Here is a 15,132-nt window from a genome sequence, read left to right on the forward strand (position 1 = left end):
GGAAGACAGAAGAACCCACGTTTGCTGGCGAAAAAAGCTAGAGAAGAAGCAAAAGCTAAAGAAGCTGAAGCAAAGAAAGAGTAAATGGTTTATTTTTATCCGAATTAAATGTATAGACAAATACCTTTAACTGTTGCGTTCAGTAGTGAAAACCCTGACGTCAAAATAAAGGGGAACAGAGTAACGTTTAAGTTTCCAACAGACTGGATTGTGAACATAAATGAAGAGAAGTACATTGGCATAACATCTATGTATATAACACGTGCTTTCAGAAAGGTTGACTTTATACTTCAAGTCGAGATAGAAAATGACGAACAGTCTTTAAGCGCCCAAAACATTCACATATACAAATACTTTAAAGACGATACAACATTGTTGCAATGTATGATTTCATTTAATGAGATGTTCGAGAAAAAGTTCAATATTGAAGTACAAACTTTACAGCCTTTACGTGAGTTTCTTGCACAACTGAAAGAAGAAGGTAGTCAGCCACAACTTATAGACTTTCATTATGAATTTAATGAAAATGAAGATGGAACTCATGACTGTCAATTCATTGTATTCTCACCATTCAATGAAGTCGCTAAAAAGAAAGAAAATCCATTACGTATAAGATTTCAAATCTCCGAACCAAGTGATGATTTTAAGAATGTTTTCAATTATGATGCAATGCTTCCGAGGAAAAATGAATTTTCAAAGATTGTAACACCTGGCATTTGGGATAGAAAGCAAGCAATACTTTACTCTAATATAGCCAAAGGCGTTGAAAATGAGTTCATTGGTCATACAAGAACTTCACCACTTCCTAACCCTAAATACTATAAATTAACTGGCTTCAATCGTGAGTTTTGGATAGACATGTTCTCCACTCATGACCATAAATGTCCAGTGTTCTTGCCTCCAGATGGGAAGGACTGTCTCTACATTGAAGCACAACTCTTAAACTCTACCATCGCAGTATTGTAAAATCTACGCTAGCTTTATTTTTATCACAAATGACCTCATTGCTGACAAAAATAAGCCGCTAGCGGCAAGGGCGAAGCCCATGACCTCAGAACTTCAACTTACGAATAAAGCTTGTTTTAGTCGTTATTGAAAAGTTGAACTTTTCAGCAAAGCAAGGTTGACATGACTTACATAAGTCGAATGCAATCTCTTGACCATCATAAAGTGCTTTGTAAAGTTTCATTAAACTGAACTCAGAGTCTTTGTCATATGTTCCAACAGGTATGTGAATGTTCTTATCTTCATTGTAATAGCATTGTATAGCTTCAGGAAACATTTCATTAGCGGTTAAAGCAATAACATCTTGCTTCACGCCTTTCATTCTGCAGTGAAATGCAACTTCATTTAAATCATTCGTGAGTAAGTCTATGTAGGTCTTCTTTCCACAAAATATTGACTTGTATGCTAAACTTTGTTTTCCAGGTGTTATTTCTGCGAAGTCAGAATGGAACTGACCAAGGTTCTTTCCTATAAGTTCGCGACCGTATCTCTTCTTAAACTCTGCTGCAAGCTTTGGTATGTCTTCATTGAAAATATGCATGCTATCACAGTCCTGGTAAAATATTTGAAGACCCATGTCCTCTGCAGTACAGAATACTTCATTCATAATACGTTTTGACATAGACAGAATATTAACACCAAGTGGACAGAAGTTAAAGTGTCTGCAAATGCTTTTCGTTAGCTTGAAAATAGTTTTATCTGAACCATCCAAACCTTCGAACTTCACTATATGGTTGTAATTTCTTATAGCATATCTTATAGCATCTTTGTCATTTACTATGGTTATTTTTGACTCAATAGGAGATAGAATAGTTTTGCCATAAATGCTGTTCAGAATGAGTTTTATAATTTCTTGTAAGGGGTTTTCTTCTTTCTTATACTTTAACCTTAACTCAAACAACTTCTTTACTTCATCTCTTATTCTATATCTCTGTTTCCATCGTAATAGTATCCTTGCAACACTTCACATTTGACACCTTGATATTTTATGAGGTCTTGTAATGTTATATGGTCAACATACATGAGACAGCAAGTGTTTGAACTTCTTGGAACGTTAAGTTCTGGATTTAGTTCAGGGTCGCAAACTATTAAATGAAAGTGTCTGGGTATACCAATCTCTGTTATCTTAATGAGAACAAAGAAGCCAGACATAAACTTTTCACCAATGGGTTCCTTTTGGTCATCATCGAATAAATGTCTCATGAGATACTCTGTGTTTAACATTTCTTCCTTCAATACTTTTGGAATTCCTTCTAAAGTATAAAGTCTTGCTATAGCTGAAGGATATAATGAAACAGTGTCGAAGTCAGCAATGAGTTTCTTTTTGCTCTTTTGTTTCATGTTATCTGACAACATACATCTTCCACCTTGAATGCATCTCGAAATAAATTCTCTTGGTTTATTTGAGAGGTCATAAAGATTTCCATTCGGGAAGTATACTCTGTTCTCAAACAATTTGTTAGCAATAGAACAAATACTAACGTAGTCATAAACGTTTAAATCAAACTCTTTCAATAAGTCATTGCGGAACTTTACAAAACCTTCTCTTAAAATTCTTACATCTTGTTTGCAGTAAAACGTGCTATATTTTTCTAAGTCGAAGTGGTTTTTAGGTTCTTCAATAATTAATTAATTTTAAAGAACTGAAGGTGCTACCATGTTACCATGTGCTACCAGGTCATTTAACTTCTCTGAAAAAATGTGACAACATGACATTTTGACAACAACACAGGAGGAAGGTAGTTATGAATTAATTTTAAAGAACTGAAGGTGCTACCATGTTACCATGTGCTACCAGGTCATTTAACTTCTCTGAAAAAATGTGACAACATGACATTTTGACAACAACACAGGAGGAAGGTAGTTATGAATTAATTTTAAAGAACTGAAGGTGCTACCATGTTACCATGTGCTACCAGGTCATTTAACTTCTCTGAAAAAATGTGACAACATGACATTTTGACAACAACACAGGAGGAAGGTAGTTATGAATTAATTTTAAAGAACTGAAGGTGCTACCATGTTACCATGTGCTACCAGGTCATTTAACTTCTCTGAAAAAATGTGACAACATGACATTTTGACAACAACACAGGAGGAAGGTAGTTATGAATTAATTTTATTTTTTTATTCCTATATAAATGACAGCAACAAACAACAACAGCAACTATATCGTTTCTGATGAAAAAGTTATTGATTCATTAGCTGAGGAATTAGTTGTGGCAGAAACTAAAACCCTCAACGAAAGAATTGGTGAAAACAGGATTGATTTACATAACTACCTCAAACATGATGGAGGAAGAGGAAGGAAAACTGGTATGGCTTTATTAGTAAATAAAATATCAAATTTAACGATTATAGATGTTGATATCAATAAATCATACAATGATGAACTTAAAGAAACAGTTAGAAAAGACATTTTATCAAAACTTTCGGATAAAGATGTTATCGTTAAAACCGCTTCAGGAGGTCTTCACATTTATTGCAACACTAATTTCTTCTATGCAGTTTCGAACAGAATGATTAAATGTTATTCCTGCAATGATTATGATATTGATATCATGACTTCTATGGATGATTCAAAGCGTTCTTTAGTGGTTATGGCTGATTCAAGAGTTCGCAAGAATGCAACAGAACCAATCAAACATACTCATTCATTCGTGGAAGTTATGATTCAACATTAACTAGAACAGTGAATGATGTATTAAATGATTTGAATATTAAGGTAAGAGTTGAACAGAAGAATGAAGAAATAAAGACTATCATGAATGAAAACAAAGATGTAAACATTGACGATAAACTAGCTCAGAGCATAGTTGATGGCATCTGTGATTTTGAAGTACATAATGACGGTGGAAACATGAATTTAGAAAAAGAAATAACATTATTCACACTGTTTCAAGCTATTAATTCGTTACCGGATCATTTAATTAATGAAGCATACGATAACGTTTATAACTTCTGCAGTTTAACAGAAAATGCAAAAAGTAATTTTGAAAAAGCACGTAGTAGATATGCACATTTAATGACTTCTCCATTTGTTTTAGTGAAGATTCTAAAACTATATCAAAAGGAATATTATGATGAATATGTTTTACCTTTATTACGTAAGCCAAAAATAACATTTGATATCAAACTTGATGACTCGTTTTTGATAACAGATATTAGACGCAAGGCTGAAAATCATCAGTATAAAAACAGTTCTGAAGTAATTGAGGATTTATCACGTGTAATCCGTTTTGTAGATTGTGGAAATAAATATTTCATTCAAAAGGACTATAATATCCACGACAAAATGAATCAAATATCATTTGTTCTTCAGTCAAACATGAAAGAGTCACTCAAAATGATTAAATTATTTAAAGAAGAAGGTAAAACCATAACAGCATGGGATGTACTACTAAATCAATTGTCTTCATTAACCGTTAAGGGTGTTTGCTTTAAATCTGATTCCCCAGATGTTTTCTCAACGTTTCAAGGTTATAAATACAACGTTCTCGAAAAACCAGATTACTCAAAAATTGAGATGTTTATGAATTTCATTAAAGAAGCCATTTGTGATAATAACGATGAAGTGTATAAATACCTTCTCGGCTGGATTGCATCAATGATTCAACATCCCGGAATCAAGAATGAAACAGCAATTATTTTGAAAGGACTTCAGGGAACAGGTAAAAACAGATTTACAGACATTATTTCTGAACTTCTCGCTGGTTATTCATGTAAAAACATTACCGAAATAAGTGAGCTAACGGGTAATTTCAATTCAGTAGTTGAAAATAAAATGTTTCTTGTACTTAATGAACTCAAGAATGTGGGTGAAGACAGACTCGCAAACTTCAACGCTTTGAAATCAATTATTACGGATAATGAGATAAGAATTAATGAAAAGAATCAACCCAGAAGAACAGCTCAGAACGTTGCAAACTTCATTTTCGTAACTAACAACGTCTACCCTGTCAAAATTGAAGTTGGAGACAGAAGATACGTAGTTTTAAGAGTTAATGGTAAATTCAAGGTCAATTTGATTACTTCAAGAATTTAATGGATTCATGCACAAAGGAATTTTATGATAATTTACTGACGTATTTTATGCAATATGACCTTTCATCATTTAATGTACGAATCATACCGATGACTGAAGCCAAACAAGATTTAATTGAATTATCATCAAATCCTTTAGATGTATGGATAAATACACATTATGATGAATTGTGTGCAGGTATGACGTGTGAAAATGCTCTATTCTGCAAACCATCAGACATGAAAGACAAAAACTTTCAAATGAGTATTAAGGATAAATGTGATAGGAAACATAGAAGAATAGACGGTAAACAAACATGGTATTATGTTTTGAAAGAAGAAATGAAAGGATTATATAAACAGGTTGAACCAAACGATAATGAGGAATCATTTACTGATGATGAAATACCTGTAAATGAAGCTTTATAAAGTATGATTGGAATTTATTTTTGCATTAATCCTGAACTGTTGTCAAAATGTCATGTTGTCACACTTTTTCAGAGAAGTTAAATGACCTGGTAGCACATGGTAACATGGTAGCACCTTCAGTTCTTTAAAAATAATTCATAACTACCTTCCTCCTGAACTGTTGTCAAAATGTCATGTTGTCAACATGGTAACATGGTAGCACCTTCAGTTCTTTAAAAATAATTCATAACTACCTTCCTCCTGAACTGTTGTCAAAATGTCATGTTGTCACACTTTTTCAGAGAAGTTAAATGACCTGGTAGCACATGGTAACATGGTAGCACCTTCAGTTCTTTAAAAATAATTAATTATTGAATAACTGGGAAATAAATTTACGTCAAATATGCAATTTATAAAATCTTATGTCGACAGGCTACGTAGCACAGTGGTCTAAGGTGGTGTTATGGAGGGGTCAGGGTCTGTGGTTCGAACCGCGACAGCGCCGTATTTTCTTATTTTCTTTATTTGTCTTGTTTGTCGTGAATAAAAAGTGTCATAAAAGTGCTCTATCTTCCACGGGAATAAATAAAAAATTTACTTTATTTCTTCTTTATTTCTTTGTTCCCGTGGAAGAAGGGTTTTGCCGTTTTTTCTCAGCCGAAATCAACGATTTTTTCATTTTTGGAATCCTTAGCAAATGAGGAATCTTTTCTCTCGTGGAAGCTTTGACCAAAAATATAATTGAGGTGAAGAGGTGAGATGTCACCCGTTTTCTCACCTGTTTTCTCACCCTAGTTATTTTATAAACGTTTTACATTGTAATAAACAGAAATTCATCAAAAGTGACAGCTCTCAATTTTTTGACATTTGTAAATTCTAAATTGAATGAGAAAAATGAAATAATACTAAGCATAAGACAATATTCTAGATTTAATTATAATTAGGAAAAAGTTAGTTTTGAGAGTACTTTTCATAGGCATATAGAATGAAATCTTCTGAAAAATAATATCACATAAACTCATATTATTTTCTAATATATAACTATTTTATATAAAAATCAAATTCAATGATCTTAAAAGCGAAGGATAAACCTCAAAATTTACGAATATAATGAGTGGGAATATAATGCTTATCTATCATAAAACCATATGAAATATCAATTTTTGCTTTACGCCTAATTTTTGACGACAATTAGCAAAAAATGTTAAATGTTAACACTCAGTCCATTTGAATATGAAAAATAAAATTGACTTTGATTAAATGTTTTTATTTATCATGCAATTCTTCTTGCGACCAAAGATTTGAATAAAAGTTCAAAAAATAAGATAGCTTAAAAAATAATATACGGTAGTGTTTACTAATAGATGAATAGTATATAAATTCTATTAAAATGGATTTGATCCAAAAAAATATATAAAATTTGATCATAAATAAAATCGTTTTAAATGACTTCTTCATTTAAATTATAACAATTATTTTTGGTTTTATATTTTTTTGGATCAAATCCATTTTAATAGAATTTATATACTATTCATCTATTAGTAAACACTACCGTATATTATTTTTTAAGCTATCTTATTTTTTGAACTTTTATTCAAATCTTTGGTCGCAAGAAGAATTGCATGATAAATAAAAACATTTAATCAAAGTCAATTTTATTTTTCATATTCAAATGGACTGAGTGTTAACATTTAACATTTTTTGCTAATTGTCGTCAAAAATTAGGCGTAAAGCAAAAATTGATATTTCATATGGTTTTATGATAGATAAGCATTATATTCCCACTCATTATATTCGTAAATTTTGAGGTTTATCCTTCGCTTTTAAGATCATTGAATTTGATTTTTATATAAAATAGTTATATATTAGAAAATAATATGAGTTTATGTGATATTATTTTTCAGAAGATTTTGTGTTCTTCTTCAAAATTTTATTTTTTTATTAAAAAGAATCTTTACAAAATATACATTTACTTTAATTAATATTTAAAAACGTGCTCTATCAAAAGTTCCAAAAATTCAATATTTTAGCTTTTCTGAGGTGTCACTTTTGATGAATTTCTGTTTACAACAACATGGTAAACGTTATTTTTTTAAATTTTGTGAAAACTCAACGGTTTGACACATGCCCTAAAAATTATTTTACTCAGAATTTTGTTGCTAAATTCAATAAAAATAATGTTTAGGTGAAGAGGTGAGATGTCACCTGTTTTCTCACCTGTTTTCTCACCCTAGTTATTTTATAAACGTTTTACATGAATTGTACGATGTATATTTGAAATCCTAAACAATTTCGTAGCTTCTATTTCTTCGCTGAGGATATCAAAAGTTTTAACAATGCCGAAAGTCTCTTTATATTTCTTCTTGACGTCAGATAGAAGGAAATCTTCTACTGTTGGATAGTTTTTGTTCAGAAATGCTAACATGTCCATTTTATCTTCTGCTGGTTTCTCTACTTCTTTCTTTAAGTCTGCATAGTCGTTTCGCATACGTTCTATCTCTTTGACTGAGTAGTTATATTTCCTTATTGCTGCTTTACATTTTGAACATTGTGGGTTCATTTTTGCATTATACATTGAAATTTGACCTGCTAGAACAACTAAAGCGTCAATTGCTCTCTTCATCTCAAACATAGCGGGTCTTAGTTGTTCGTTCCATACTTTGCCTCTTCTATCTTTATCTCTTATTTCCCAAACACATTTTGCAACTAATGAAACAAAGTTATCGTAAGTCTTAAACTCCTCAGATTTATATATGTCAGAAACATTCTTATATACCATATCGCAATCTTTGTCCATAACTTTATGGTTGCAATGAAAACCAAGGAATTCATAATTTACTTTACGTATGAACTTCTTTATTTCTACTGAGTCAGTTGCTTTGACTTCAATTTCGTCGAATTCAGGAATAGTTAGTTTTTGATGCTGAATTTCAGGTAGTTTAGGTAAATGGTCGATGAGGTCCTCCATTTCATAAAGATATTCTTCATTTTCTTCATCTTTCGCACTACAGTCTAAATTACTTGTTAAAAGTTCTTGCTTTATCTTCTGGATTTCTGTTTCGAAAGTATATGAAGAAGGAATGAAGCTTTTCATTTCTACCAACATTGACGTAGGATTCATAACTAACGAGTTTGGTGCTGTTGTTGTGGACAGAGTCCCGCCGTTCGCGGCTTGAATTGTTGTTGTGCCGATTGTTGAAATCATATCTTTACATACAAAATAAAAAAAATAAAAAAATAAAGTTAGTTTTATTTTTTATTTCGGGAAAATTCACGAGGGTGAGAAAAGAGGTGAGAAAACAGGTGAGATGTCACCACTTCACCTAAATTTATTTTTTCACCTCTGACAACGTTTATTTTTAAGTTTATTTTTTATTTTATTTTTTATTTTATTTGGATGTAAATGACAGAACAAAAGCAACTCATACAAATCAAAACATATAACAAACATACATTTAAACATTTATTCTTCCTTCCTGAGCATAACATGTTCTTTCAAATACATCCGAGACCAGTTGACTTTTCATTGACTGTGTATAAAGATAGAAATAGTTATATCATTAAACCATACGATGACGAAGGTAAGTTATGTAAATTGTACGTTAAGAAGTTAGAGAAAGTTTATGGCTTCAAGTATGACTACAATAGGGTTAACACTGATGATGAAGATATTGAGGAAAATTTATGAGAACATTAGTGAAGTCGTTAGTGAGAACGATAGTGAGAACGTTTATTTTTACATTAGTGAGTTCGTTAGTGAAGTGGTTGGCGGCTTTGTAAATATTTAAGATTAAGTTAGTTTTTGCGTTCGTGTTGTAAAATATACGTTAATGGTTTTGTAAAGTGTCAAAACCGCTAAGTGGTGTATGGAGGAACGCAGTGCCTTCGTACACAACTTAACCATACTAACTAGGAACGAAGAACAAATTCTTGAACTCATGACCGTTGTAGTTTGTTATCTCAATAGTTTTCGTCATTTATATAAAAATAAAATAAAAAATAAACTTAAAAATTAATGATATCACCACCCTCACACGTATGAAAACATAGCACAAAAATAAATTTAGGTGAAGTGGTGAGATCTCACCTCTTTTTTCACCTGTTTTTTCACCCTGTTGAATTCATTGCTTTATAACTCTCTTCCTTGATTTCTTTTTAGTTGCTTTCTTAACATCTGTCTCCAACTTGACTGTCTTTCTTCTTCGTCCGTAATGATACCAATTACTTCCACCAGTCAATGGGTCAAATGGTCTTTCGTAAGGGTTTCCATACATTCCATAAGGTCCGTATGGATAAACCGCTGGTGGAGAAGAAACATTTTCTTTAGTTCCATCGACTCTATTTAAATGCATTGTTTCACCTTTCATCTGGTCATTAAAGTCTTTTGCGTGTTTTGCAAACTCATCGTCCTTTCCTAAAGCATTTTCTGACTCAGTCGCAACCAAATTGGATGCTTTATTTATGAGCCCTATTTTATTTAATCTTAACTTCTTTGCAACCCAGCCTCCAATCTTTCCTTTATTTGCATCTAATGTCTTTGAAACCCTTCCTCCACTCATTTTATTTACTGCGTCATAAGCTCCAAGTGCTTTTGCTCCAAATGCTAATGCTTTTGTTCCCATTGCGCCTAAAGCTGCCCAAGCTACCATTTACCCCATATTAAAATCATCTCTCTTCAATATTATCTCATAAAAGTTCTCGTTACTGGAGAAAGTCAATGAAACATAAACATTCTCACGTGCTTCGCCCTCACCGCTTTGCGGTCTATCTAACTTCTTTCTTATCTCATCTATTCTCAATAAAATGTCTGAACAATTGCTAACATCTTCTACAACAGTTATTTCATCATGAATGACCTTCAAAAACAAACTCATTTAATATGCTATTAAAATCATCTCAATAATGAGTCCATCCTTTCCATCTTTAGGTAGCACAACATCTTTCATTGAAGAAGGTTCGACAAGTCTTATGTTAAACTTACTGACAAAGTTTGTTATACTATAATGCTTCGGCGGCGAATACATATAGTTTGAAAGACATAATATAGATTCTTCAGCAAATTCACTTATACTGGATTTTATAACAATGTTCTCACGAGACCAAACGCCACCAATTGACAATCTTGTAAGCAATCCTGCTGAACCTTCAACTGTAAACGTCGATGGTAACATTCCACGAAGGTCATCTATTGACATCTTTGAGTCACTGAATTTAAATATTTTCTTAAAGCAATCGTCATTATCTAACCATGCAATAGCTTTGAAGTTTTCATTTGAATATACATCTGCTTCATTAAATGTAAATCCTGACTTCTTTGCAGAGATGACTTTAAAATCTATTGAGTTTGTTTCAAAATTATATGCTATGGTAACTTCTGAAGGTAATGGGTGTCCTTCTGCTATAAGTTGTTCTTTCAATACCGTTTGAAGCTTTGTGTTAAAAACTTTCATGTCATCTCCTGTGTCTAGGTTCACATACACAGCAACAGGGAAACTATCTTGCTTCTTTGTTTCATCATTATATCTCAAAACATTAAAGTTCTTCAATAATATTGTTCTTCCTGCTGGAATACTTCGAACCTGTCTGATTTCAATAGCTTTCTCACCTCCTACATACTCTACCCAGTGTCTTGGATATTCATAAGTATACTGACTTTCTTGAATTTTGGTAGGTTTCATCATAACGTGTTCATAGTATATCTTTATACTCTTGTCAGTTAGACTCGGTGCTATGTTCTGAATATTTCTGACTTGCATTTTTAATGGAGATAAAATGAAGCATTTAATACATGATGTAGATGAAGACATGAATGAAACCACAGATAAACTTAACTCTTCTCTCATTCTTCCTTTCAGCAAAGATTATGGGTTCTGTTCAAATGGTGTGTATTTCTATTGTGGAAAGATGGGTTCAGGTAAGACATTTAACCTCATTCGTCATATACTCATAACAGAGCGTTTAGGAAACGACTCTTACTATGACCAAATCATTATATCAGCAACTTCAGACTCTATGGACTCAACAGCGAAAACATTTATGAGTAAAGTTCAAGCATCTGTCGTTAAAGTTCCAGACAGTGAACTCATTGAATTTCTTCAACGTTACATTCGACGTAAGAGAAAATATTATGCTATTGTAGAGTTCATACAGTCAGGAATGCAAAAGACTTCAGAAGAGATGGAAAGAATTATTGACAAACACCACTTACGTCAATACTCAGGAGTTTACGATATGAAACGACTTACAAACTACATTCTGTCAAAACTTTCAAAATACCCCTTCAAAAAATATCCTTCAAACACTCTGCTCGTTTGCGACGACTTCGCCGGAAAAGGTTTAGTGTCAAAACCAGACTCACCATTAGCTAACATCATTACTAAAGTCAGACATTACCACTTAACTGTAGCAATACTTATGCAAACATGGTGTTTTTCTTGCTTTAAACATAAAACGTCTCATAACTGACTTCGTTATCTTTCAAGGTTTCTCACGTTATGATATTGAACTCATTTGGAAACAGTCAGGTATAACATTACCTTTTGAAGAAATTTGGGAAGCATATAAGTCTCTCATCTCTCCTCGTTCATACCTTGAGATTCATATCATGACTAATACCATTAAAGTCAAAAATATTCCATGGGAACGACCAACATTGTTTTAAAGTTTAACCTTCAATTGACTGATGGTAAACAAATTCCATGCATCTCTGTCGCCATTTCTGTTAATATTTTTGCTGTCATTCATATCATCCACTTCCCCATCCGTTAGCTTTTGAGGATATGCGTTAGAATAGCTGTTCTTAAATGAAGGCTTTTCACCTTTGAGAGCATAAACTCTATAACTTTCTGCATACTTTATGTTTGAACCTCCTGAGCCATCATTGACATAAATTTTTATAGGCTTCCACCCTTTGTTCATATTCCTGCTTCTTCCCTTTGCTCTTTTGTTCAGTAGTTCTACATCTTTATACACAGCACCTGTCTCAGTGAATTCAACAATATTTTCATTCGTTAGCTTTACATTCAAACCCTTGTCGAGTATATTGTTCATTTCATACATATAAAAGGTTTTTATTCTATATGAAATGAGAAGCAAATCCATCTTAGCTGGTGCCGTTAATGTTCCAATTGAACCAACATCAAATGTTGACTCACGAACGACAAACAATATTGTCATAAAGAACTATAGTTCAGAGTGTTTGAAAGAACCAGAACCAGAGCTGAAATCCGTGAATTTAAACTCAGCTTCAAACGCTAACGCTACATCAGATGTTAAGTTAGAGTATCCACCACTGGACCAAATTCTTTCAAGAGAAGCCAACGACAATCCTTACACAAATGTTCAAACAAATCCTTCAGATAACGTAGACCATTACCTTCTTCAGTTATACCAAACAATTTTACTCAAAGACGATAAGAAGCTTTTGATAAATCTTATAAGTAAGAACCAAATAATTCTAACAAAGGAGGACCTTGAAAATGTTATATCACGAATAACAGGAAAGCAATGTGTCATTGACTATCTCGACCCTGAAATCGAATGCTGTGGTCAAACGCCAATATTCATGAAAATAGGTAACATCCGCATCATTGAAACACCAGGAACTACAGGAGTTGAGTTTAAGTATAAATATTCGAACGAGTATACAAAACTATCTACTTACTATAAGCTTTGTTTGAAATATGTTTTAGTAAATTAAAGCAACTTATAGTATCTATCCAAAACTTCTTCAACAGTATCGAACTCATCTTCATAATGCAAACCTAATCTTATTGACTTGGTGCAGTTTTCACTAACACAATATTTTTCTGTTCTCTTGACTGACATAACTAACTCATTTGTTTCATCAAACAGCAACAACCAAAGTTCATGCCCTAATACATAACATTCATACTTTATATTTTTAGCTCTGAGTTCTCTTGTAAGCTGTTGCATTTAATATTTTCTAAAAAGTCAACTTCAACAGTCAGTCGCACTGGTGCCTTCAGTTCTACAGGCTCTCCTTGAAAGTCAACAAGTCTGAATTGCATGTCTTTCAAATTATGAGGACTAATGCGAACCCATTTACCTAAATGAGTTGCTATGACAGGAACGTTTGGAATGAACATTGAATTGACTGCATAACAGAAGGATTTATATTCTACTGAACCTTTACTATTAACTCCTGAAATACCTGTGACATTAGCTATTTTAGACTCAATGTACAAACAATTACCATAACATACGTATGGAACAGATTTCATCTCAATCGTTTTGTCAACACTTTTCAAAGGAAATGTCATATGGTATGCACCCAAAAGAAGTTGTACTCTATGACTCATTCTTGGTATCTTAAACTCCTTCGCATAACTGAACTTCAAAACTCCTGCAATAAGTTTAACATTCATTAAGTTTTCTTCGTTATCCTTGTTTATTGTAGTATTTATGAGAGCATTTAACACTCCAGCTAATGTTTCCATCTTATATTCTACATTATTGTGAAATCTTATTTCATGCTTCTTTCCATTTATTTCAAGCTCCATGAAATCTGTTTCATCTGTTATAACGAATGAAGCGATAGTATTGAAGTCAACCATTCTGAATGCAAGCGCCTCATTCTGTAGACCTAAGTTTGTTTGTAGCTTTACTGTCCCGTATTCGTTTGGGTCTGTACTTTGCAAATAGAACAACATTTTATTCTCATTAAAATATGAGTATAGCTGCATATGCGTATGAAGCTGACAGAGCTAAACGTTTATATTTTGGTCAATACTCTCTCACACTTACTGACAAATATATTGTTATCAGTGATGGAAATACCGAGAAATACATAACATGGAAGGACTATGAAAAGTTTGACCCTATTTTAACTCCATGTACTATGCCATTCATTGTAAATGGTGAAGTTGTCATGAAGAACGACACAACAGTATATAAGTCTGTATATGAAGCGTTAGAATATATGTTGAATTATAATCCCGAAAGATTTGACCCAAGCACTACACCATGTGCAATGCCTTTTATTAAGGACGGTGAAATCGTAAGAGTTCCGGATTCAACGGTTTACACAGCTGTTCAAAACAGTTTACAAAACATTTTAGCGAATATCTTTAATTCAGAAACTACAGAAATAAAATTACCATATATAACAGATGCTAAAGAAATTAAATCAAAAACGACAACATTATTTACGTCACTTAATGATTTAATGACTTATATCATTAATATTCCTGCACCAACTACAGCATTTGATCCAAACTCGACGGTTTGCAGTGTACCTTTCATAAATGACAGTTCATTAATTACTTTAAGGAATTCGACAGTAAATGAATCATTAAAGGCGTCATTAATGAAAATCATTGATTTTAATTCATTCACGAATACATATAATTCATTCATTAATGTTTCATATGCTTCTAAAGAAGGTGAGCCAAAAACTATCAATAAAGCGGTGTATGAAATAAAAGCATCAACGACGAAATTGAATTCGTTAACTTTTGACGGTGATAGTTTCGTTAATGACATAACATCGGGGAAAACAATTTTAACGAAAGAATACTTAAAATCTCATGTTAGTGAGTTCGTTGAAATTGAAAAAGAAGGTGGAATTAAGTTCGATCCACTGAATTTCATTTTCAGCTTAGCGAATGCGGGTGTTAGTTTCGCTGAATGGACAACTATACAGAGTGAAATAAATGCAATATGGACGTTTTTGGG

General features: G+C 32.6%; 7 protein-coding genes and 3 pseudogenes across 10 annotated transcripts, besides 8 other annotated features; 6 read left to right on the plus strand and 4 right to left on the minus strand.

The window, feature by feature from the left end:
- Window positions 1-9,347: part of a mobile genetic element that runs on past the window's edge.
- On the plus strand, window positions 109-966 carry TVAGG3_0053600 (uncharacterized protein; the record flags this gene model as incomplete). Its single annotated transcript, XM_051221105.1, has 1 exon — window positions 109-966. One exon carries the CDS (start codon window positions 109-111, stop codon window positions 964-966), a length of 858 nt encoding a protein of 285 aa, XP_051106091.1.
- Window positions 1,329-2,361, minus strand: TVAGG3_0053610 (annotated as a pseudogene). The gene has a single exon. A coding segment is annotated over exon 1 (1,033 nt).
- On the plus strand, window positions 3,147-3,900 carry TVAGG3_0053620 (annotated as a pseudogene). Its single transcript has one exon. A coding segment is annotated over exon 1 (754 nt).
- TVAGG3_0053630 (uncharacterized protein) lies at window positions 4,031-5,024 on the plus strand (the record flags this gene model as incomplete). Its single annotated transcript, XM_051221106.1, has 1 exon — window positions 4,031-5,024. A coding segment is annotated over one exon (994 nt), but the record flags the coding sequence as incomplete, so codon positions are not given.
- TVAGG3_0053640 (uncharacterized protein) lies at window positions 5,140-5,457 on the plus strand (the record flags this gene model as incomplete). The annotated part of the gene is made up of 1 exon (XM_051221107.1): window positions 5,140-5,457. One exon carries the CDS (start codon window positions 5,140-5,142, stop codon window positions 5,455-5,457), a length of 318 nt encoding a protein of 105 aa, XP_051106093.1.
- Window positions 6,256-6,292: a mobile genetic element.
- Window positions 6,256-6,292: a terminal%2Cinverted (terminal inverted repeat of Banshee-A3 transposon ID:TVAGG3_0053650).
- Window positions 7,471-7,508: a mobile genetic element.
- Window positions 7,471-7,508: a terminal%2Cinverted (terminal inverted repeat of Banshee-A3 transposon ID:TVAGG3_0053660).
- Window positions 7,872-8,641, minus strand: TVAGG3_0053670 (organellar and viral DNA polymerase type B; the record flags this gene model as incomplete). Its single annotated transcript, XM_051221108.1, has 1 exon — window positions 7,872-8,641. A coding segment is annotated over one exon (770 nt), but the record flags the coding sequence as incomplete, so codon positions are not given.
- Window positions 8,727-9,347: a terminal%2Cinverted (terminal inverted repeat of Maverick-1C transposon ID:TVAGG3_0053570).
- A 61-nt stretch (window positions 9,348-9,408) lies between these two features.
- Window positions 9,409-9,578: a terminal%2Cinverted (terminal inverted repeat of Maverick-1C transposon ID:TVAGG3_0053680).
- Window positions 9,409-15,132: part of a mobile genetic element that runs on past the window's edge.
- TVAGG3_0053690 (protein of unknown function, DUF4107 family) lies at window positions 9,803-10,085 on the minus strand (the record flags this gene model as incomplete). The annotated part of the gene is made up of 1 exon (XM_051221109.1): window positions 9,803-10,085. A coding segment is annotated over one exon (283 nt), but the record flags the coding sequence as incomplete, so codon positions are not given.
- Window positions 11,341-12,097, plus strand: TVAGG3_0053700 (annotated as a pseudogene). Its single transcript has one exon. A coding segment is annotated over exon 1 (757 nt).
- TVAGG3_0053710 (uncharacterized protein) lies at window positions 13,332-14,108 on the minus strand (the record flags this gene model as incomplete). Its single annotated transcript, XM_051221110.1, has 1 exon — window positions 13,332-14,108. The coding sequence occupies one exon, from the start codon at window positions 14,106-14,108 to the stop codon at window positions 13,332-13,334; it is 777 nt and encodes a 258-aa protein (XP_051106096.1).
- TVAGG3_0053720 (organellar and viral DNA polymerase type B) lies at window positions 14,126-15,101 on the plus strand (the record flags this gene model as incomplete). Its single annotated transcript, XM_051221111.1, has 1 exon — window positions 14,126-15,101. A coding segment is annotated over one exon (976 nt), but the record flags the coding sequence as incomplete, so codon positions are not given.

This window comes from Trichomonas vaginalis, chromosome IV (assembly GCF_026262505.1).
Source record: "Trichomonas vaginalis G3 chromosome IV, whole genome shotgun sequence".
NCBI lineage: Eukaryota > Parabasalia > Trichomonadida > Trichomonadidae > Trichomonas > Trichomonas vaginalis.